The sequence below is a fragment of the Falco peregrinus genome, unplaced genomic scaffold (genome assembly GCF_023634155.1).
Source record: "Falco peregrinus isolate bFalPer1 unplaced genomic scaffold, bFalPer1.pri scaffold_24, whole genome shotgun sequence".
Taxonomy (NCBI): Eukaryota; Metazoa; Chordata; class Aves; order Falconiformes; family Falconidae; genus Falco; species Falco peregrinus.
The window spans coordinates 4,487,531-4,509,863 of record NW_026599593.1 but is presented as its reverse complement, the minus strand read 5'-3'; the positions used below and the strand labels follow the sequence as shown (position 1 = coordinate 4,509,863).

At 51.0% G+C, this 22,333-nt stretch overlaps 1 protein-coding gene across 1 annotated transcript; it reads right to left on the bottom strand.

Annotated features, from left to right (window-relative positions):
- Positions 1-1,534: 1,534 nt before the first annotated feature.
- On the bottom strand, positions 1,535-2,491 carry LOC129783305 (olfactory receptor 14C36-like). The gene has a single exon (XM_055793305.1). The coding sequence runs from the start codon at positions 2,474-2,476 to the stop codon at positions 1,535-1,537; it is 942 nt and encodes a 313-aa protein (XP_055649280.1). The 5' UTR covers positions 2,477-2,491.
- Between the last annotated feature and the right edge of the window lie 19,842 nt (positions 2,492-22,333).

The following is a 22,333-nucleotide window of genomic DNA, read 5'->3' as shown; positions in this document are numbered from 1 at the left end:
GCCTTTTATACCTTTGCAGGGGGCTGACGTGTCAGCCTGTAACTGTGCTCAGCAAGTTTCCACTCTGGGCTCTTCTTTTATTACAGACACAGCAGCTCAGCAACTCCCTTTACCTACAAGGCCACAAGCTCTGCAGACCACTCCCTATCTTCAAGGTTCTCCTCTTGCTCCCATGGCTTCCTTCCAACAAGCATAACTGTGTCTTTCTCCCAAGGTCGGGTTTCGCTCCCTGACGCCGTTGAGCTAGCTCGAGACATAGCCACAAGCCGCCAGCCAACTTCCCACCCACAGTATCCTCCATTTCTTCACTCCAGAAGTCACCCATCTGCCTATACAGAAACTGCAGGAGAAAAAGTCAAAACCCTTGCAAAGGTGCAGGTACAAACCATCCCCTCCTTTCCTCAATACGTATGGGTGCAGCAACCCCTTTGATGTCCCACAATTACCTGGAAATGGCTGCAGCAGTATTTGCACCGTCATTTCCCCAGACACTACGGTGAGGATGAGCAGCCTGTATTTCTCCCAATCGTCCTTCTTGCTTTTCCTGAACAAAGGCTGGGTGTCTGCCTTTTGCCGGGACCCCAGAACCTCCCTGATTGCTCGGACACATTTGAGGGCACCATCCAGAAAGGGTGCCGTGATCAGACAGAGGCACTTGCAATGAGCCGGCCCAAGGCGCGTGAGATGAATCTCCCTGGGACAGTGGCCTTTGTTCCTGCAGTCACACACAGGAACGGCCAGGCGCTGGGAGGTGTCCCCACCTCAGCTGGCCTCATGCACTGCTGCCGTGGTTGAACCCCAGCCTCACGCGCACAGGGGTGCTCAGAGGCACGAGCCCGTCCCTGGCACGTGCGGAGGCAGAGCACTGCAGCAGGCACAGTGACTGCCTGGCCTCCTGCTGCCCCTGCCAGAGGCTGGCAGCACCTCAGCCCGGGGGTGTCGCGCCCTGCTCGGCACCTCTCGGAGATGGCCCTCGTCATGAGCAACGGGCACGGGGACCGCGGTTCAAGGAAGCACGTTGCAGCGCTGCATTCAGGTGGTCTCCACCAATCCAGAACATTTGATGGAGGCCAGCACCGTCACAGAGTGCGCGTTGCCTGCCCCTGCCTGCGCTCACAGGACTGCCACGCAGCACGGCGGTGACCAAGCTGCCAGAGCACTCAGGCCTTACACCAAGGCAGGGGGTCAGAAGGGGAGTGTGGAGGTAGAAGGAGGACAGTATTGGAGAGCCAAGGGGTGGTGTTCCCTGGTACTGCGGCCATGCCAGGAAACTTTTCCCCTCCATCTGTGGACACAGGAACTGTCCCTGCAGCTCCAGAAAGGCCTTGGAAGGAAGTATGCAAGGATAAATATAGTTGTTTAATGGCCCTTTGGCTTTGTTAGACGAAGAGAGAGCAGGGCACCTACAGAAAGGAAAATCACAGAAGGAATTAGAATGGGGAGAACAACTTTATCAGAAGTTAAATACCACAACCAACTACAACAAATTCAGAAGGCAGTCTGGGTTTGTGATGAATTACATTATAAATGCTATTCATAATTTTATTCCTTCAGAAGAACATCCAGCTATGAGTTTGCACATTGCACCCTTCAGCTCCTCATTCCTCATGCTGTAGATGAGGGGGTTCAGTGCTGGAGGCACCACTGCGTACAGAACTGCCACCACCAGGTCCAGAGATGGGGAGGAGATGGAGGGGGGCTTCAGGTAGGCAAATGTGCCAGTGCTGAGAAAGAGGGAGACCACGGCCAGGTGAGGGAGGCACGTGGAAAAGGCTTTGTGCCGTCCCTGCTCAGAGGGGATCCTCAGCACGGCCCTGAAGATCTGCACGTAGGACAGAACAATGAAAATGAAACATCCAAAGGCTACACAAGCACTACACAGAAGCAGCCTAAGTTCCCTGAGGTAGGTGTGTGAGCAGGAGAGCTTGAGGATCTGTGGGATTTCACAGAAGACCTGTCCCAGGGCATTGCCGTGGCAGAGCGGCAGTGACAGTGTACTGGCCGTGTGCAGCGCAGCATAGAGAAACCCACTGGCCCAGGCAGCTGCTGCCATGTGGACACAAGCTCTGCTGCCCAGCAGGGTCCCGTAGTGCAGGGGCTGGCAGATGGCCACGGAGCGGTCATAGGCCATGACAGTGAGGAGAGAATACTCTGCTGAAAGGAAAAAGACAATCAGGAAGAGCTGTGCAGCACATCCTGAGTCGGAGATGTCCCTGGTGTCCCAGAGGGAGTTGGCCATGGCTTTGGGGACAGTGGTGGAGATGGAGCCCAGGTCGAGGAGGGAGAGGTTGAGGAGGAAGAAGTACATGGGGGTGTGCAGGTGGTGGTCGCACACTACGGTGGTGATGATGAGGCCGTTGGCCATGAGGGCAGCCAGGTAGATGCCCAGGGAGAGCCAGAAGTGCAAGAGCTGCAGCTCCCGCGTGTCTGCCAATGCCAGGAGGAGGAACTGGGTGATGGAGCTGCTGTTGGACATCTGCTGCCTCTGGGCATGGGGACCTGCTCAAGGAGGAAAGTTAGCAAGAAGTCAGAGGGTACTGTTGTGATCCCAGTGAAAGCTGTTTCTTCAAGACCCGCCCCTGGTGCCCCCTGCCCCCCCTCTGCCGTTCCTAGGAGAGCTCCCTGCAGAGCCGTGGCTGGAGCTGTGCTGAGTGCTGGCCGAGTGTGCTGTGAGGAGCAGGGGCTGTGCCCGCTGGCTGCCCAGCAGTGAGCCCTGCTCTGCAGCAGGGGCTTCATGGGAACCCTGGGGGCAGGGGCCAGTCCTGGCCTTGCACTGGCTCAGCCCAAACTGCTCCCAGCGCAGAAGGGCCTGTCAGCATCGGCTCTGCCCGTGCTGAGCAACGGCCATGGCCAGAGTCAGGTCAGGAGGGCTTGGTGCCGTGCTCAGGGAGAGCAGAGTGAGTGCTGAGAGGCAAGGGCACTGTCTGTGCCTGAGGGCAGAGGCAGGCACTCTGGTGAGTCCCTCCAGCTCCTTCTCAGCTGCCCTGCACTTGCAGCTTTCTGTGATAGAGTCCAATTACACTGACATGTGTCCTGGTTTAACCCTGGCTGGAAATTATGTACCACAGGGATGCTCACTTACTCCCCCCTCACCCATGGGTATGAGGAGAGGAATCAGAAAGGAATGTAAATCTGGAAGTTTGAGATAAGAAAAAAAAATTATAAATGCAGTAGAAAAAAAATGAAATTACAATACAATAATGAGAATGACAGTTATAATGAGAGGGAAGTAGTTGGGGGTAATAAAATCCAACAAGAAAGAAAGAAGAAAGGAATGAAGGAAGGATGGAAGGAAGGAATGAAGGAAGGAAGGAGGGAAGGAAGGAGGGAAGGAAGGAAGGAAGGAGGGAAGGAAGGAGGGAAGGAAGGAAAGAAAGAAGAATGGAAGAAAGACAGAAACAAAGAAGGAAGGAAAGAAGGAGGAAAGAAAGAAGCAAAGAGCGAAAGAGAGAAAGAAATGAAGAAAGAAAGAAAGGAAGGAGGAAAGGAAGAAAGGAAGCAGGGAAGACAGTGATACACAATACAGCTGCTCATCACCCACTGACTGATGCCCAGCCAGTCCCCAGCATCGACTGGCAGACCCCAGCAAACCCCACCAAGTTTAGATACTGAGCATGAACATGTTGCATCACCTATAAACAACCAAAAATATCAGTGCATTTTCAGAATTGTTCTCAAAAGTCCTTCCTACTCTGATGAAAATTAACTCTATCCGAGGCACAACCAGGACACTTTGTTACCCTAAAAAGCAAGCAGACACTGCTGAAGAGCAGAGGGATCCACTACAGAGCACAGAGTGGCTCGCCCCTTCTCAAAGTCTCAGCACCCCGCTTCTAGCCAGGGACACCCATGGTCACAGTGTGCCCTGGAAGCAGCGTGCAGCTTGGGTGGACACCCCAAGCAGGTGACCGAGGGTCCTGATTATGGCGATTGTTAAAGGCGAGCCAGCTCCTTCCCCAGCATCACACACTGCATTGCCCACAGCTTCACAGATTAGAGGAAACCTGGGACACCTCCTTGCTGTGCTCACATCGGCACAGGGGGACTCACAGGGCCTGTGCCTGAGCCTGCAGCTGAAACTCCCATTCCAGCAGAGCCTGTCAGTTATCCCAAAATCATCTGAGCTAAGCCGGGAGAGAGACAGATGGGCACACTGGAATGCCTTTCCCTTCTCAAGCCCTGCACAGCACCTCCCAGACCAGAGCAGTGCAGGGCAGCCACGCTCAACGCCTGCAGCTGTCCCTGCCAGCAGCTCTTTCTCTGGCCCCAGGGCTCTTCCCTGCCAGCGCTCACAGAGCCCAGCTCAGCCCCTGTGTGCCCAGCTCTGCCCTGCAGCCGCTCTCTGTCTGCACAGCTGGAAGAGCAGCTCCCCCAAAGCCGGAGGGAAAAGGAGAGCTGATGCTGGTTTCCCCTGCGGCGTGCTGGGGAGGGAAGGCACTTGCTCAGCTTCCTCATCAACCTCCCTGTGATGCTTTCAGCATCTCAGCCCCTGCTCTGACCTACACAGTTCAGATTCCATTCCTACCGAGATGAGCAAGATAAAAGTGGCAGCAGAGACTCAGGCAAGAAGAGACTCCAGCAGAAAACCCCTGCCATGAACGTGCTCATGAGAAGTCGCCTTGGAAATGAGGGGGGCATGAGCAGAAGCTGCGAGCAGCCCTGACCAGTGCAGCACCCACTCAAGAGCACGAGAACATTACCCTGACAGGGTTCGCTCCTTGCACCCCCACCGTCTCCCCGCAGCCGCACGGGAGCCCCCCGGCAGGCTGAGAGCTGCCCCTGGCAGGCGGCAGAGCCCCTGCCCCAGCACACAGCCCCCTGGGCTGCAGGGACCCTGCTGGCAAGGACAGCCCTGGGCACCCCTGCCTGCACAGCCACCTTCACAGCCCTGCAGCCGGCCCTGGCACAAGGCAGCCCACATGCCCTGGCCCTCCCACGCTGCAGCAGGGAAGCCCTGCTCTGCAGCACACTGGCCTCCTCCACAGCACAAGGCTCCCACACGGTCCCACAGGCTGGGGGGGGCCCCAGCTGCTGCAGACCCGGCTAGGAACTGCAGAGGCATTGCCCTGCAGCCACACACTTACCGGCTCCAGGGCTCTGCAGATTTCTCCAGCAGGGAGCTCTCAGCAGCCTCCCACCAAGGGCTGCTTTTGAGCTCTCCCTGCCTCCCTCCTCTGCCCCTCTGGGCTCCCTCCAGCTGTCCCTGGGGCTGCAGGGGAACCTGCTGGGCAGCAGGATGAGGCAATCCCTCATGGGCCCTGCCTCACCTGGGGGGACACACTTATTTCCAGCAGTGGCAATTCCCTTCCTAGAAAAAAAAGCTTTCAGCATGAGAGTCACCTTTTGTTAACCCTTCAGTAGCCAGCACAGAGGGAAGTTCAGAGGAAAGCAGCTCAGGTCTCCAGTGTGGGGTTTTGCTGTGTGATGGCTTCAGTTACCCTAACGCAATGTAGGCGTGTAACTCGGGGTTTGTAGTCTCAGGGCTCAAGACTCAGCTCTCCCTTGCCCAGGCCATGTCTCTGCTCTGAAGCAAAGCCTTTGCACCCACGGGCTCGGGGACACTTGGTACCAGGGTGCCTTATGGCCAGGCAGAGCTGGGCTGGTGCCACAGCTGGGGGGCTTCAGCCCAGATGTGCAGCAGTGCCCTCAGCCAGGGGCCCACGCAGAGGCAGCTGCAGCCCGTCCTGTTGCAGACAGAGCTGTGACACTGAGGGAACCAAGTGCCAAGGCAGCTGGCAGAGCTCAGCACAGCTGCTCGGCGAGGACAGCAGCCTCCAACAGGTCCAACATCGACAATGGAGTTTATGCTTGTGGGGGCAATTCCAGGGCACCCGAAGGAGCGTTCCCTCCTTCGGCACAGGCCACAGCCTGCCAGTGTGTGACCTGGGGCCTGCACTCTGCTGCTCTCCTGCCTCACTCCCCTGGGAGATGAGACTCCACCATTGCTTTGCTCCTAGAACCAAGGTGGACACGAATGATGCAGGGTTTCAGATCCAGGGGAGCATCACAGCTGCTGGCCCATCTGGCAGCTGTGCTAGAATGCCGATGCAAAGAACCTGCAGACACCTAAAGGAGCATTGTCACTGTGCTGCCCTGTGGCTGTCAGCGCGTGGTTACTTGACCACTGGCTTGCAGGATCCCACCAAGCCTCTGTCTCGCTGCTCCCCTCCTTCTTCCCTCACCTTGATGTCTGTAGGGTTGTTCTCTCACATCATTCTCACTCCTCTCCCGTTGTGTTTTGTCCTTTCTGCCATAGGGTATCACAGAGGTGCCACTAGAATTGCTTATTGGCTCAGGTTTGGGCAGGGGCTGGTCCATTTTGGAGTCAAATGAAAGTGGCTGTTATGGCCATGGAGGCAGCTCTTGATCTCTTCTCACCTCTGCCAGCCCTACAAACACCTCCAAACCACTCCCAAACCCTTGCCCTGTAAACACACAGGATCTCTAAATTCCCCAATAAGACGTAAGGTTATTGATCCTAAAGCTTCCTCATGCTGCTTGAATAAGATTTTTCCCCTTCCTCTCCCTGATTTAGGTTATTTCAGAGCAGAGTTACCCTGGACCACACCTGTGTCACCTGGGCCAAGCTCAGACATGTAACAACAAAAATATTAATGGGTACCAAGTGTCCAAGGTCACACGCCAGCAAAATGTTTTGCTGCAGAGCATGCTGGGGTGGTGGGCAGAGGTCACTGTGACGGTGAAATGAGATGTCCCTAAGGAGAGCAATCCATGCTGTCCTTGGGACCAGAGACACGCAGGGCTGGACTGTGCAGTGCTGCAGGAGAAGGCATTGCTGCCAGTGATGCCTCTGCAGCCCCAGAGGACACGTGGTTCCGGTGAACCTTATATCCAGAAAGGACAAGGTGCTTTTGATTGTGTCCTTGACCATGGACATCCCGTGAGGCAGGAACACTTTGAAAATCATTGGTCTGTTTCTCTATTGCCTCACCACAGCGATGACTTTCAACAGTGCTGGCTAACTGGGGAGGCCCAAGAAGGCTGAATGTTAGTCAAGTGGTGCCCACCTACAAGAAGGGCAGGAGGGAGGATGGGGATAACTACAGGCCTGTCAACCTGATCTTAGTGCCAGGGAAGGTTGAGGAGCAGATCGGCCTGAGCACCATCACACAGGAGGTGCAGGAAAACCAGGAGGTCAGGGCCAGCCAGCATGGGTTTATGAAAGGCAGGTCCTGCCTGATGAATCTGATCTGCTGCTGGGACAAGGTGACCTGCCCAGTGGATGAGGGAAAGGCTGTGGATGCTGTCTACCTGGACCTTAGGAAAGCCTTTTGGCTCCATCTCCCACTGCATTCTCCTGGAGAACCTGGCTGCTCATGTCTTCGGTGGGTGTTCTCCACGCTGGGTTAAAGCTGGCTGGAAACCCAAGCCCCAAGACGGGTAGTAAATGGAGTGACATCCAGGTGATGACGGCCCATAAGGAGTGGTGTTCCCCAGGGCTCAGTGTTGGGGCCAGTCATGTTTCAGAACTTCATCAGTGATCTGGATTGAGTGCACCCTCAGTGAGTTTGCATACAACACCAAATTGGGTGGCAGAGTTGATCTCCATGAGGGCAGTAAAACTCTGCAGAGGGATCTGCACAGATTGGAGTGTTCAGCTGAGTCCAGCTGTTAGAAGTTCAACCAGGAGAAGTGCCATTCTTTACGTGGGTCCCAACAGCCCCACACAAGGCTACAGGCTTGGGCCAGAGTGGCTGGAAGGCTGCCTGCTGGGGAAGTACCCTGAGGGTGCAGGTTGGCAGATGGTTGAGCATGAGCCAGCAGTGTGCCCGGGTGGCCAAGAGGGCCAATAGCATCGTGTCTGGTATCAGAAACAGTGTGGCCAGCAGGACCAGGGCAGTGATGGACCCCCTGTACTCGGCACTGCTGAAGCCACACCTTGAACACTGTGTTTCCATTTTGGGGCCCCTCATTTCAACAGTAATGTTGAGGTGATTTAGTATGTCCACAGAAGGGCAACAGAGGTGGTGAAGGGTCTGGAGCCCTGGTCAGTTGAAGAGCACCTGAGGGGACTTGGGCTGTATAGTGTGGAGAAGAGGAACCAAAGGGGGGATCTTTCTGCTCTCTAGAACTGCCTGAAAGGTTGTTGTAGACTTAAAAGTTTGGGTTGTAGACCTGAAAGGTGGGGTAGGTCTTTTCTCCCAGATAACAAGTGACAGGACAAGAGGAAACGGTCTGAGGGTATAGGAGGAGAGGTTTCGATTGGATAAGAGGAAAAACATCTTCACTGCAAGGATGGTCAGGCATTGGAACAGGCTGCCCAGGGAGCTGGTGGAATCAGCAGCCCTGGAGGTGTTTCAAAAGTACATAGATGCAGTGCTTCGGGACATGATTTAGTGATGGGATTGGCCGTCCTGTGGTAACGGTTGGATTTGATTATCTTTAAGGTCTTTTCCAATCTAAATGATTCTCTGTTCCTATGCTTTTAAGATAGGTGTTGTTCAGGTGTTTTGAAGGACATATGCAAGGCCAAGAGAGACAAAGAAACTGCATTCGCAGAGAGGTAAGAGAGTTGGACAGAAAGGTGAGAGAAAGCAGGATGCCTGCACAAGGGGGGAGCAGCGTGTGGGCGCCGCTCCGGGACCAATCAAATGGAGTGTGATGCCGCATGGACAACAGCTAAGTGACATGAAAGACGCCAGGAAAGACTGACGTAACCAAGCGGTGAAACAAGGTGTTGTTTACATTGAATTATTTGTCCCTGACAGAAGGAAGAGAAGGGCCCCCGTTGTTATACACCATCAGGCTATTCAGGGAAGTCAAACACAGGCCATGCCTGGGGTACAGGTTCATTCTAAGAGCATGACTACAGGCAACTGGGAAGGACCCAGTCCAGTGTTGTTCATCGGTAGAGGATATTTTTGTGTTTCCACAGATAAAGGACCTCTGTGGGTCCCTAGCAGATTTGTCCGCCCTGCATGTCAGCTCCAGAGGAACGGAGAAAATATAGGTGACAGCTTTATCTCCAGCCAGTCTTTAACAAACTCTGTGCAGAACTTGGGCCAGTCCCATCCACCATAGAAGACGTGCTGTTGACAGCAGCGAGAAGACAATCATTTGGGTCACGAGCTTGTAATGCTGTGTTGAAAAAAATTTGTAATACGAAGAATGCTGTTTGTGGAAACTATAGGGAACGAGCAGCAATAATGTTAAGTTGTGGTAACTGTAGACAGAATTTTGTTCTGGGTTGTAGCCGCTTGCGAAATGATTATGCTTTGTACTTAGATTGTCAAAAGAGCTTTGCTAACATTACTTTTGAAAATACTTGTAGGGAATTTTTGAACCTCAAGCCAAATCAACATTTTCCAGCAATATGGATGCCAGAAAGTACTGACAGCAGAATAGAAGCTATCTCTTGGTGGGCCTTGAGAAAAACCTAACTGTTGTTTCAGCTACAAAGAAAACACAAGCTCTTGGCTTGTGGTGCTTCTTTTGTCAGTTGGGAACAAGACTGCGAGATAATGGAATTGTTTGATCTGCTTGTAGGGCTGATAGGAGTCGTCAGCATGCCCTCACAAGGAACAGCATGGGTTCCTGTCCAACCACAAATGCACATGTGGGTTACCTGGGCCAACAAGACAGGGCAAGATTCATTTCGCTTATCGTTAGCTACCCCATCTGGCCCATTTTGTACCTGTTTGATTGGGGTCCCTTTAAACCATGTGAAGGAGTTTGGGCACTGGACAACAGGTAAAATATACTCCGACTACCTCGACCAAGCAGCAAATGACTTTTGCACCATCAACAGTGGGTCTGTGCAAGCCGATTGGTGCCAATCACTTGGTATTCCGAGGAACCCCTCGGGGGCTCAAGCGTTCCAAATTGCACAGGGCCTGAATGTTACCGGCATGGAACCTCAGGAGCTTGACATCTTAGGATCTATGCCGGGAAACTACTGTTTATTTTGGGGGTTTTATAAGAAAGACATTGACTCTGGTAATTTTAGGATCCACAAACCAAGAGATGATAGTACTTGGATTGCCCCTGGGTCCCCCTGGCATTCTAACATCACCGGCTACTGTAACGATTGGACTTGGCCTGTTTCATGGTCTGGTGAGACAAATGAGAAAGCACAGGTGTTGCCTCGGGGAGTATTCCGCGTTTGTGGAGATGGTGCCTGGCCCGCCGTACCTGCAAGGGCACCGGGAGGACCATGCTGCTTTGGCAAACTAACATTATTTGCCCCTAGTATCCATCAAATGCTGAACATAAGTAACAAGTTTAAATGCATCAGACGTCGTGTATACCAGTTGGGACCTGAATGTACAGATGATGTTGAGTTGTGGGAACGTCCATCTGTCATTTTAGCATCACTCTTTACACCACAAGTTGCTTCTGCCAAGGCTCTCACTCAGTTGAGACCGTTGGCTTGTTGGACAGAGAACAAATTAACATTACCTCCAGAGTATTAGATGACTCACCACTGATGTCGACAGTATACGACATGCTTTAATACAAAATCGAGCTGCCATTGATTTTCTGTTATTAGCACAAGGACACGGCTGAGAGGATTTTGAGGGAATGTGCTCTACGAATCTTGCTGATCATTCTGAGGCCATTCACAAAAAGCTTTCCCAACTGCAAGATAATACGAAGAAACTCAGTGTTACTGAAAATCCTTATGACGAGTGGCTGAAGGGATGGGGAATCGCTGGCTGGTAGAAAACCTTATTGATGGAAGGGATTAAATTTTTGTTGTTATATTTGCTGTGCTTGTTATCTTTTGTTATATTTTCTCCTGTATGAAGGAAGATTTGGAATCAATTGTTGATAGAGCCTGGGTTGTCCAAAAAAAAAAAAGGGGGATGTGTAGGGGAATTCTTGGCAGAACAAGGGCACACTGTCCCCTTGCAGGAGTTGGACAACCCTGGCCTGCAGATTACAAAGTTCCTTTGAAGATCTTGTACTGTCCTTGAATAGGCAGAATAAAGAATAATGAGCATTGTACAAGAACAAGGCCGGGTGCCAAGCAAGATATGAAAACCGCTAGGGTAGCACATCCTTCTTAGGCGCTTGCAGCATGACAACCAATGCACAGGTAACATGAATATGTAACCGACAGCCAATGACTGTCAGGCAGCTGCCGCGTGAACAGTGCATTAGAAGTATAAATATGACAAAGTTGCTACATAAAGTAGGACGACATGTAGCCACATTGGTGCGATTGTCGTTACTTGGCTGACTTTCCGACTGGGACCCTCTTCAGCCCACACTGCCCCAGTATGTCCCAGTGGCCTCCAGGTGGGGTGTGAGCCCATCCCCACTGCTCTCTCAGCCTGACCATCCCGCTGGTGTTTTACCCATCTCTTTCTGTTCCCACCCAGAGTGTCATGGCCTCACTCGGGCAGAAGAACGCTGATGAAAACCATGACAACAGTTTTGCTGAAGCTGAGGGAAATGACATCCACTGTGGAGCTCCTCACGCACAACTGCAGGCTGTCAGGTTGGCGAGGCAGGAGTTACCCTCGGAAAATCCACCTGGACAGTTACCCGCTCCGGTGCCAGAAATGTCACCCAAGGGGACTCTAACTGGTGGCACACCCCTCACCATGGGGGTCTGTACAGCCTGTGCTTCCCCCAGCTGCACTTATGGACTCTTTCAACATGGTTGTAACACCTGCTCAGCCATCCTCTCTCACAGGAGACCTCTGCCTATAAAAGGAGGTTTCCAAAGGGATATTCCTAAGAAATACCAATTTTCCTCCAGTATGTAACTACCACTAATCCTTTATACCATCTGTCCTTAATTTCTCTCATCTTCTACATATTTGCAGCTGACCAGGAGACAATGACCACTTCTGAAGATGTCTTTTCAGCAGACTGTCTCGGCAATGTCTCTTTCCATTATCCTTCAGGTTTCTCCTCCTTTTATTCTTTGGTCCTACAAGCACCTCACCTGTGTTGCTGGTTTCAGCTTCAGGGTGGAAGAGTTTATAGGTCTTCCCACAGCCCATCTGTCCCCCATAAACAAATCTTTCCTTGTGATTAGACCTACCTTTCCGTATCTGGCAACTAAAACATTTCTCCTAAGAGTGTCCCTTGCAGAAAGGCACCTCATCAGGGACAGCTTGGACTTGACCTGTGCTTGTGGAGTGTGTTTTCCTATTGATGACACTTGATCGTTCTTCACAGTGCTTGCAGATATAAAACAATTTTCTGTACCTGTGTGCAGCCAGTCCTCTAAGGCAAACAGGTGGGGATGGTGCAAAGGAACCGCAGCACCCACCTGCAGAAATGAGGGGAGAAGTGTGATGTAAGGGGAAGGGATGTGAGTCCCAGGGGACAATGAGAAAAAGGGTTGGCGTTGGGGTTATGAAAAGCAAGCTTGTCCATCCTGTGTCAGACCTCGAGAGACTGCATGTCCTACCAACCCAGAACTACTGAGGACACTCTGCATCATTATCACTTGGAGAATGCAGCTAGAACCTGTCCTCTAACCTTAAAAGTACCAAAATATAACCTATGAAATAAATAAAGGAATTATCATCTGGTGCACTTCGAAATCTTCCCTTTTAGCTACACCATGAAACAGCTCATATTAGCTACACAGGTCTTCAACATCTGAAGGAAATTATAAAACTGTAAATAACTTCTTTAGGGCACCTGGGGCTCCTTCCATGAACCTGAGCTACTGAGAGCAGACTGAACCAACCACTCAAGGAATGCAAGTCAGAAGAAACACTCAAAATGCCTTGAAGCATGAATGGTCCTGCTGAGGACCATTGCTGACAAAGCGTCCCCATGGACTCGTTAGAGCAGCTAATTAGAGGCCAGACCTGCAGGTAGGCAAAGGTACTGTGCTGGTGGCTGTAATGCTGCAAAACACATTTGGATTATTTATGAAGCAGAAAGACCCAGCCCTGACCCCCAGGCCCTTGGAGGGCAGAACAGAAGACCCTCCAAATCACGTTTCCTGTCACAGGCCTTGGTGACATGGGCAGCTGCCAGTGCCAGGGGACAGAGGCCTCAGCCCCCTGTGGGGCCATTCAGCCTTGCTGCAGCCCGGGGCCATCTCCACGGCAAGTTGCCCTACACTGTCCACGTGGCACCTCTTTCCACTCGGGGGGTTGGACTCTTCCTTGCTTTCCCACCCAGCCCTCACACCCGCATTCCTCTGCCTTTTCTGAAGTTTCTCCCCTCATCCCTGCTTGTTCCTTGAAGCTCAAAGCCATGGGACGATCCAGGCTCCCTCTGGGTGAACTCTGGCATCAGAGGGCATCCCTCAGAGGGACACTTCTTTTTCTTCACATCCAATCTTACCCTTCCAAGCAGCACCTTGCGGAGGTTTTCTCTTCCTGTCACTATCTGGAATCACTCCCTTATCTCTGACAGCCCCCTTCAAGCAGGTGCATGCTATTACTGTGGTGCCCTGAGGCTCCACTTTGGCAGTCATAAGAAATACAGGACCTTCAGTCTGTCTCCACAGGCTCCCTCCAGGCAAGTATCCTCCACAGCCTCTTCAGTTTCTCCCCATTCCACCAGAATGAGAAACCTCAAATCCGAGACACAGATAACCTGGACGTGGCCACAACAGTGCTGTGTCAAGGGGGATGATGCTGAGTCAAGGGGATGATCAGTCCCTTGTCTGAGTGGCCACCTATGGTCAAAACCTCCAAAGAATCACCAAAGGAGGACAGACAATGGCCAGGGAGGAAAGGGAAAGGAGAGGTTGGCTGCTTGCGTGGGAGGATACAGGGGTGGTCAAGGAGAAGCAATTGTGTGTGGGAAAGGAGGGAAGAAGGTAGGAAAGGGTGAAGAATAGGAACCAATAGGAAGCAGCCAAGCAGCCCTGCATCTGAGCAGCAAAGCTTGGAGTGGGAAAGGAATGTCGCAGGTCATCTGAGCAACTTTCTGTTAGGCTTCAACAGCCTCTGGAAACCTAAGTGTTCCCTCCAATCATGAATCAAGATCCATGGTGGATGGAGGTCCAGAATCATTCATGCTGGAAGGGACCTCAGGAGGTGTCCAGGCCAACATGCTGCTCAGAGAACGATCAGTTATGGGGTTGAAGTAGTAGCTCAGGCTTTCCTTCAAGTGGGGCTTGCAAAGCTCCAAGGATGGACATGGCACAAGCTTTGTGGGACATCTGCTCCACTGCTTGACTGTCTTCATGGGGAAGGACATTGTCTTCCCTTGCTTCAGCTGATGCCCATTGGCCCTCACAGTCCCATCACGCACAACAGGCAAGAGCCTGGCTGCCTTTTCTTGCTGATATGGCCCGAGAAGATATGGGAAGGCTGTTATTAGGTGTCCCCAAAGCCTCCTCTGCTCCTGGCTTTGCACCTTTCAAATAAGGCCCTTGGCATCCTGGGCTGCATTAGGAAGAGCACTGCCCAAGGGTTGGTGGAGGGGATCTTTCCTCGCTACTCAGCCCTGCTACAGTTTGTCTTGTTGACTTGCTCTTGATTTCTACTTTACCAGCGTCACCCATACTTGACTGAAAGGTGCCATCCACATTTTTCACCATTCCTGCCTTGTCTTTTTGTTCAAAACAAGTCCAGCAAAGCATTTGTGCCATGTTGGTCAGGGATCATTGCTGCGATGGAGAGACGGGACGCAGGGTGATACAGGCAAATGTCAATTTATTGTACAGAAGCACGTGTTTACATACACTTGCAGAAGCTGCGCGTTTTAAACAGTTGGTTCCTGAAGCTAAGCATTGCATAGTAGGCCATCCCCGACTGGTGGTTAACTACCATCAATTAACAGCAAGGTGTTACCTTTCCTTCGCGGCATCCGTCCCCCACTCCCCTATGCTCTCTCAGCATGGCTCATCATGTTAATTGTTGTGTCTATTCACACTCTTTGTCCTCCCAGGGTTAGTGACCTACAAGCTCGAGCACATTCCCTTCAGCTAACTGATTGCCGCGCATGGTCCTGATTTCCAGCCCGCTCCTGCAGATCATCTTCCAGTTTCCCTTCAGCCAAGGCCTTCAAGTTAAGTTCCCTTTCTCTAGCAGTCTAAAGGAGATGTCTTTCTCCTTCTAACCTTCATCAGGAGGTTGAGAGAATCTGAGCAGAAGCCCTTTGCACATGGAGGAGTTAGTGATGAGTGTCACAGAAAACCTGAGCAGGCCTGTGCTGTGCTCCATGTACCTCTGGGCCTTCAGGCTGTGCTGAGCTGAGCGTGCCCCTGGGTTGCAGAACAAGCCATATTGGAAGAAGAAATCTGCAGGAAGCTGCTGGTGAATGGCCAACCGCACGCCCTTACCTTTACCTGGGACTGCAGTTACCAACTCCCAAGTGAACATCTCCTCTTAGAACACGAGAAGTGATGACTAGAATGGGTTTCCCTGGCAGAAAACACTTCAAGGGCTGACAGGAGCAGTGTGGGATAACCCTTCTGCAGGCAGGATCTGCACCACTTGCTGCACCACTCTCCCAACGCTGTACACTCCGTGTTCCCGGCCTCGGAAGGGACGGCATACAGCTGACACGATTGTCTCTGTGTGTAGAGAGTTTGCCCTAACCAAGGCCATTTGAAATGACACTTTGTCTCAGAGTCCAAGTGCCTTTCTTACTGCAGCCATAACCAGCTGGGCTACTGATGGCCAATCTCCCAAGGGAACTGGACTCTCCAGGGACCTCAAACTCGCCTTCATGGCCACGTGCCTCCTAGTGGCCTATGAGCTTCTCAGATGTCATGGGTGTCATAATGATAGCCCAGATCATCAGCCTGCTTGTGGCCTCGGTTACTCCTTGGTTAGCGGTTCCTGAATTGGAGAAGGCAGCGATAACGAGATGCACAGCAATGGAAGAGATGGCCAAGGACCCTGCAGGTGCCATGAAGGCTTTGCAGGAAGAAGTGTGAGAAATAGCCCCTAGAGCTGTGCAAAATGGAATGGCATTAGATATGAAGCTGGCGTCTGAAGGCACAGTCTGTGCTGCTTTTAATACCAGTTGTTGCGTATATGTAGATCAAAGTGGGAGAACTTCTACAGATATATGTGTAAAAAAAAATTTGAACACATCCTAATATTTGTCGTGAGTTCCAGAAAGTTCACGCCTTCTATGAAATTGGAGGCATTTGGAATACACTGACGTCCTGGTTTCCTGATTTCCAACTATGTGTTAAGAAGTTCATCTCCAGATGCCTTTCTCTTCTTTCTCTGTGATCACTCCAATCCATTTTACCTATGTAGCTTCTGCTTTAAGGTTCAGAGACGAAAAGCTGGACTGTCTTTCAGTAGTGGCTGTAATTTTCCCTATGGGCAACTCTTCAGTAGTGGCAATAGACCTCACGGGGATTTGCTTGAACTAACAATTATACAGATGAGAAATGTATTTTTTATTTATTAATTTCTATCCCACTGCCCCCCCCCCCCCCCCCGATAATTAATCCCTCTCTTATTCCTGTTTACACCCTGTTCTCTGAGGAATACAACCAATAATTACTGCCAAGATTTTGCTATATTCAGCTGCAGAGCTGGTTGAAGAAGTCTGATGTCAAGTGATGTAAGTCTCATGGGGCTGACGACAAAAATATTGAGGCTGGAGAGCTGAGGAGCAAGGCTGTCCAGGCAGTGTTTAGCTCCAGGGACTGCTTTTCCTACCTGGCCACACCTCCTCAGGGGACATCTGCATCAATAGCGATTGGAAAAGCCTTCTATCATTTCCCCAAAGCGCTCATTACCTGCCTTTCTCTTTCACTGTACGGCTGAAACTTATCTCATTAAGTGTACAAGCCGAACTTGAAGACCAGATGTCCCTGATGGAAGAGACAGGGCTCGTCAGGGCGTTCTCCCTCGTCATGAGCCCAGGGTGTCTGTGGTGCTGTGGACTTCAGGTGTTCAGAGGAGACTAAAGAGACCTCTCAAGAACACCAAGTCCGGAGCAAAGCCCACAGCATCTGGAAGCGTTAATGGGCCCCACTGAGGGCCATGGCTGAGAAAGCCTCCCCATGGCCTTGTTAGAGCCCATCCTTGGAGGCTGTGAGTGCAGGAAGGCAAAGGCGCTGTGCAGGCAGCTCTGCTGCTGAGCAAAGCCTTGGCTTGCTTGATGAAGCAGAAAGGCCAAGCCGTGACCTGCAGCCTGTGGGGAGGTGGGTGCTGTCCCTCACACAGGGCTCAGGGCTCTGCCTGGGGACCATGGAAGGTGGGCATCCAATGCCCAGTGAAGGACAGCAATGGCACAGCAACTTCCAGCTTCCCCATGGGGCTGCAAGGAGGCAACGATGCCCCCGTGCCGTGAGGACATCATGTCTTGTCATGGCCCTCCGAGGCAGAGACAGCTGCCACAGCCAAGGGGACACAGACCTGGGTTCTACTGGTGCCTTCCAGCCTTGCCAGCGCCCTCTGCCCTCTTCACCACAGGCTGTCCTGCATGGTTGGAGCCCTGCCCCTGTTTCCCTGCAGGCTGTAGGCACCATCTCGCTGCCCTGCCTTGCTCTCACCCCAACATTGCCATACCTTCGCTGAGGTACCTCCACTCTCACCGGCTGTTCCTTGAAACACAAACCATGGGCTGATCCAGGCTCCCTCTGGCTGAGCTCTTGCACCGCAGCAGGACCCTTGCAGTGACAGTTCCTCCTCCCGATAGCCACTCTCCGTTTGCAACATTACACTTTGTAAAATATTTTCCTCTCTCCTCTTTTTTCCCACTACCCAAGAAAGCTTTACCAGCTCAGGAACTACCCTCCAAGCAGGGGACCTAACTCAATAGCTATTTTTGGTGGTCTTTCCCCTCAAAAAAGTGAAGTCACCTCCACATGGTCTTCTGAACCACATGACTGCTGCTGGCCTTTCAGCTTCTCCCAGAGACATGACCAAGCCACGTGCCTGCTGCTGTCCTGTCATGTCCACAGGCAAAACGGACATGACAGCCGGTACCCCAGCCCTTTTCCTGGAGAGGTCCTGTGCTGTAGCTTGGCAGAAGGACTTTCCCAGCCATGTTCCTGTTGCTGGCCTATCACCTCCAGAGACAGAACTGACCTCACAGGCCCCTTTCACAGCCAGGCACGTCCTCCTGCATGAGGAGTTCCTGAGACCCAGTTGCCCTCCTAATACCAGACCCCTCCATCACCCTCCTTTTGTCCAGGGATGTGACCACAGAAAAGCAGCCTTGTTTCTTTCAGATTTATCAAATGCATTTCCCACAAGCCATTTGAATGGAGAAACATTATTCACATGAACTTCCGTAGTTGTGTTGACACACAGATTATATATGATCTTACATATATATGGCTTTTTTTTCCAGGTTGGACTGACCGCTGGAGATCACTGAATCAAGCTTTCCAACTGAGGCAGAGTCAGCTAGAGCAACTTGCTCAGCAACTGGTCTAGCTCGGCTTGCAATATCATAGAAGCATAGGAACAGAGAATCATTTAGGTTGGAAAAGACCTTAAAGATAATCAAATCCAACCGTTACCACAGGATGGCCAATCCCATCACTAAATCATGACCCCAAGCACTGCATCTATGTACTTTTGAAACACCTCCAGGGCTGCTGATTCCAACAGCTCCCTGGGCAGCCTGTTCCAATGCTTGACCACCCTTGCAGTGAAGGTATTTTTCCTCTTATCCAACCTAAACCTCTCTTGGTGTAAATTGAGGCATATTCCTCTTGTTCTGTCACTTCATACCTGGTAGAAGAGACCTACCCCACCTTTCAGGTCTACAACCCAACCTTTCAAGTCTACAACATCCTTTCAGGCAGAAAGATCCCCCTTGTGCTTCCTCTCCTCCACACTGTAAAACCCAAGTCCCCTCAGGTGCTCTTCAACTGACCAGGGCTCCAGACCCTTCACCACCTCTGTTGCCCTTCTCTGGACATACTAAAACACCTCAACATTACTGTTGAAGTGAGGGGCCCCAAATGGAAACACAGTGTTCAAGGTGTGGCTTCAGCAGTGCCGAGTACAGGGGGTCCATCACTGCCCTGGTCCTGCTGGCCACACTGTTTCTGATACCAGACACGATGCTATTGGCCTTCTTGGCCACCCGGGCACACTGCTGGCTCATGCTCAACCATCTGTCAACCTGCACCCTCAGGGTACTTCCCCACCAGGCAGCCTTCAAGCCACTCTAGCCCAAGCCTGTAGAGTTATGTGGGGGTGTTGGGACCCACGTACAGAACTGGCACTTCTCCTGGTTGAACTTCATACAACTGGACTCAGCTGAACACTCCAACCTGTGCAGATCCCTCTGCAGAGCCTTCCTGCCCTCATGGAGATCAACACTGCCACCCAATTTGGTGTTGTATGCAAACTCACTGAGGGTGCACTCAATCCAGATCACTGATGAAGTTCGGAAGCAGGACTGGCCCCAGCACTCAGCCCTGGGGAACACCACTCCTTATGGGCTATTGTCACCTGGATGTCACTCCATTTACTCCCCTTCTTGGGGCTTGGCTGTCCAGCCAGCTCTAACCCAGTGTGGAGAACACCCACCGAAGCCATGAGCAGCCAGGTTCTCCAGGAGAATGCAGTGGGAGATGGAGCCAAAAGGCTTTCCTAAGGTCCAGGTAGACAGCATCCACAGCCTTTCCCTCATCCACTGGGCAGGTCACCTTGTCCCAGCAGCAGATCAGCTTCATCAGGCAGGACCTGCCTTTCATAAACCTGTAAGAAACTATGGACTAGGGTATTGTTTATTAAGATTTATGTTAAGCCCAATGTAAAGATTAGGCAACAAAAGATAAGATCACCGCCAGGTGTCCAGGATGCCGCTTGTGAAAGATAAGATCACCGCCAGGTGTCCAGGATGCCGCTTGTGAAAGATAAGATAACCACCAGGTGTCCAGGATGCCGCTTGTGCATATGAATGAAGGGCCAACACCTCCACTACTTCATGAACACGAAAGTAAAAAAAAGTATAAAAAGGGACTGTTTGAACTGCTCAGTACGGCAGTTGGCGGAGCGCAGACTCCCCTGTCGTCCAGCGCTGTTTTTGCTCATATTCTACTTGCTATAATTAATAAAAATTTTAATTGGATTATGATCTATTGTGGTCTCAATTTATAACAATTCTGGTGCCGTGACTCGGATAAGGAACGGTGGGCTTTGGTCCTCCGGGGAGGCACCCCGCGACATTTCGCGGCCCCGCGACCAACAGCTTACTCCAACCTTACCGACGAACCTAAATTCTAGAATAATGAGCAAAGGAGAAACCGGTAAAATCCCATAAAAATTCTGTGCACGGGAGTCCGGACGAAGACGCAGGACGTGTAAGTATATTGCAAATTTGTTCGTGGGTTTGCCGTTCGGGCGGGATTGGGTTTCCTGGAATATAACGAGTGAGTGTATGTTTGTGGATATTCCAGAAGATGGGGGCGAAGGGCAGCAAGCCTTCGACTCCCATGGGAAGGGTACCCACTGTACCTAAGAATACCCCTCTGGCATATATCTTAGACAATTGGAGATATTTCCCTGGAACTCTAGGGAAAGATAAGCAGAAGATGATAGAATATTGTACTAAGATATGGGGAGGGAAGAAGATTTCTAAAAATGTCTTTTGGCCAGTCTATGGGTCAGAAGAAGATTGGGTAAGACAGCAATTAAACCTCTGGGTTAATAATAAAAAACCCCTTAACCCGGAGGAGAGTCGATATGCGCAAGTGTGGCTAGAAAGACCGGGAGCTAGACTTTACCCACTGAATGAAATGAAAACTAAACAAAAGAAAAAGCAGGAAGAGTTGGACGAAACCGTTCTAACCCCCCCTCCTTACATTCCTCCTCCTGCTCCCGCAGAGGTCCCCAGAGCGCCCACTCCCCCACCAGAGTCGGAACAAGGGTCTCCCCCTCTTCCTAGACGCATAACTAGAAGTCAGAAAGGGGCAGCTCAGATGTACCCCCTAAGGGAAATACCCATGGGGGGACCTCAACCTGTGATCGGATATATTTCCGTACCCCTAAACTCGGCTGACCTACGAGATTTTAAAAGAATTGAGATGGGAAACTTAATTGAGGACCCACTCGGAGTGGCAGAAAGATTAAATCAATTTTTTTGGACCAAACCTTTATACTTGGGATGAGATGTAATCTATCCTTGGTCAATTATTTACTACCGAGGAAAGAGATATGATTAGACGAGCAGGAATGAGACTGTGGGATGCTCAGCATGCCCAGGGACCCCAAGCAGATATTAAATGGCCACTCCAAAGACCTAATTGGGGTAATCAGGATCCAGTGCATAGAACTCATATGCAGGACCTGAGAACTATAGTAATCCAGGGGATTAGGGAAGCAGTACCCCGTGGCCAGAATATCAATAAAGCATTTAATGAAATGCAAAAGAAAATGAAAGCCCTACTGAGTGGCTGGAACGACTGAGGAAAGCCCTTCAGCTGTACTCTGGGGTAAATCCAGACGACCCTTTAGGGCAAGCGCTCCTCAAAACTCAGTTTGTGGCAAAATCATGGGAAGATATCAGAAAGAAGATTGAAAAGTTAGAAGACTGGCAGAATAGAGGGTTGTATGAATTATTGAGGGAAGCTCAGAAAGTCTACGTAAGGCGGGAAGAAGAGAGCAGCAAGTGACAAGTAAAAATGATGGTAGCAGCGGTCAGAGAGGATCGCAAAGGGCAAACTGGTGAACACAGATCTGCTGGAACGAAACAAGGGAACGTAGTAGTAAAGAAGGAACAGAGATGTTGTTTTTATTGTGGAGAGAAGGGACATATAAAGAAGAATTGCAGAGAAAGGATCAGGGATGAGGAAATACTGAAAACAGAATAGGAGAGTCAGGGGCTCTATATCTTAGGGGACCGGAGTCATCATGAGCCCTTGATAAAATTAAAAATAGGTCCCCATAAACAAGAGTTCACCTTTTTAGTAGACACTGGGGCTGAAAAATCAACTATTAAGCAAATACCTGAGGGATGTAAAGTTTCCCCTGAAAAAGTACAAGTAATTGGGGCAAAAGGAGAACCCTTTAAAGTAAGCAAAATCAAAAATGTGGTATTCGAAACTGAAAATAAATTTGGAATGGGTGAACTCTTGCTCGTCCCTGAAGTAGAATTTAATCTGTTAGGACGAGATTTAATTGTTGAATTGCAATTAGAAATTAAAATAAAAAATCAAGAGCTAACAGTGATATGGAGAAATAGTGTGAAATGGCGACAATGGACATCGATGGTGATTGTATGTGTCTGCTCAAGGAATGTGGGTATGGTGACTGGTCATGGGTGCGATGTCTGGTCACATAGGCACACAGCTCTGAGGAGACAACTACAGTTTTGAGGAGACGCCTGCCCCTCTTCCTCTATCAAAGGGGCTATTTAAAAGAGAATGAGAAAAGGATGAGAGACATTCCAATGCTATCTAGAGGGAGGGAGTGCTAAGTCTCCTTGCTGGAGAAGATCGGATGGTCACAAG

Bases quoted from the DNA above. Each gene is read 5' to 3' on its own strand.
- LOC129783305 (XM_055793305.1), bottom strand. From the start codon at position 2,476: ATGTCCAACAGCAGCTCCATCACCCAGTTCCTCCTCCTGGCATTGGCA.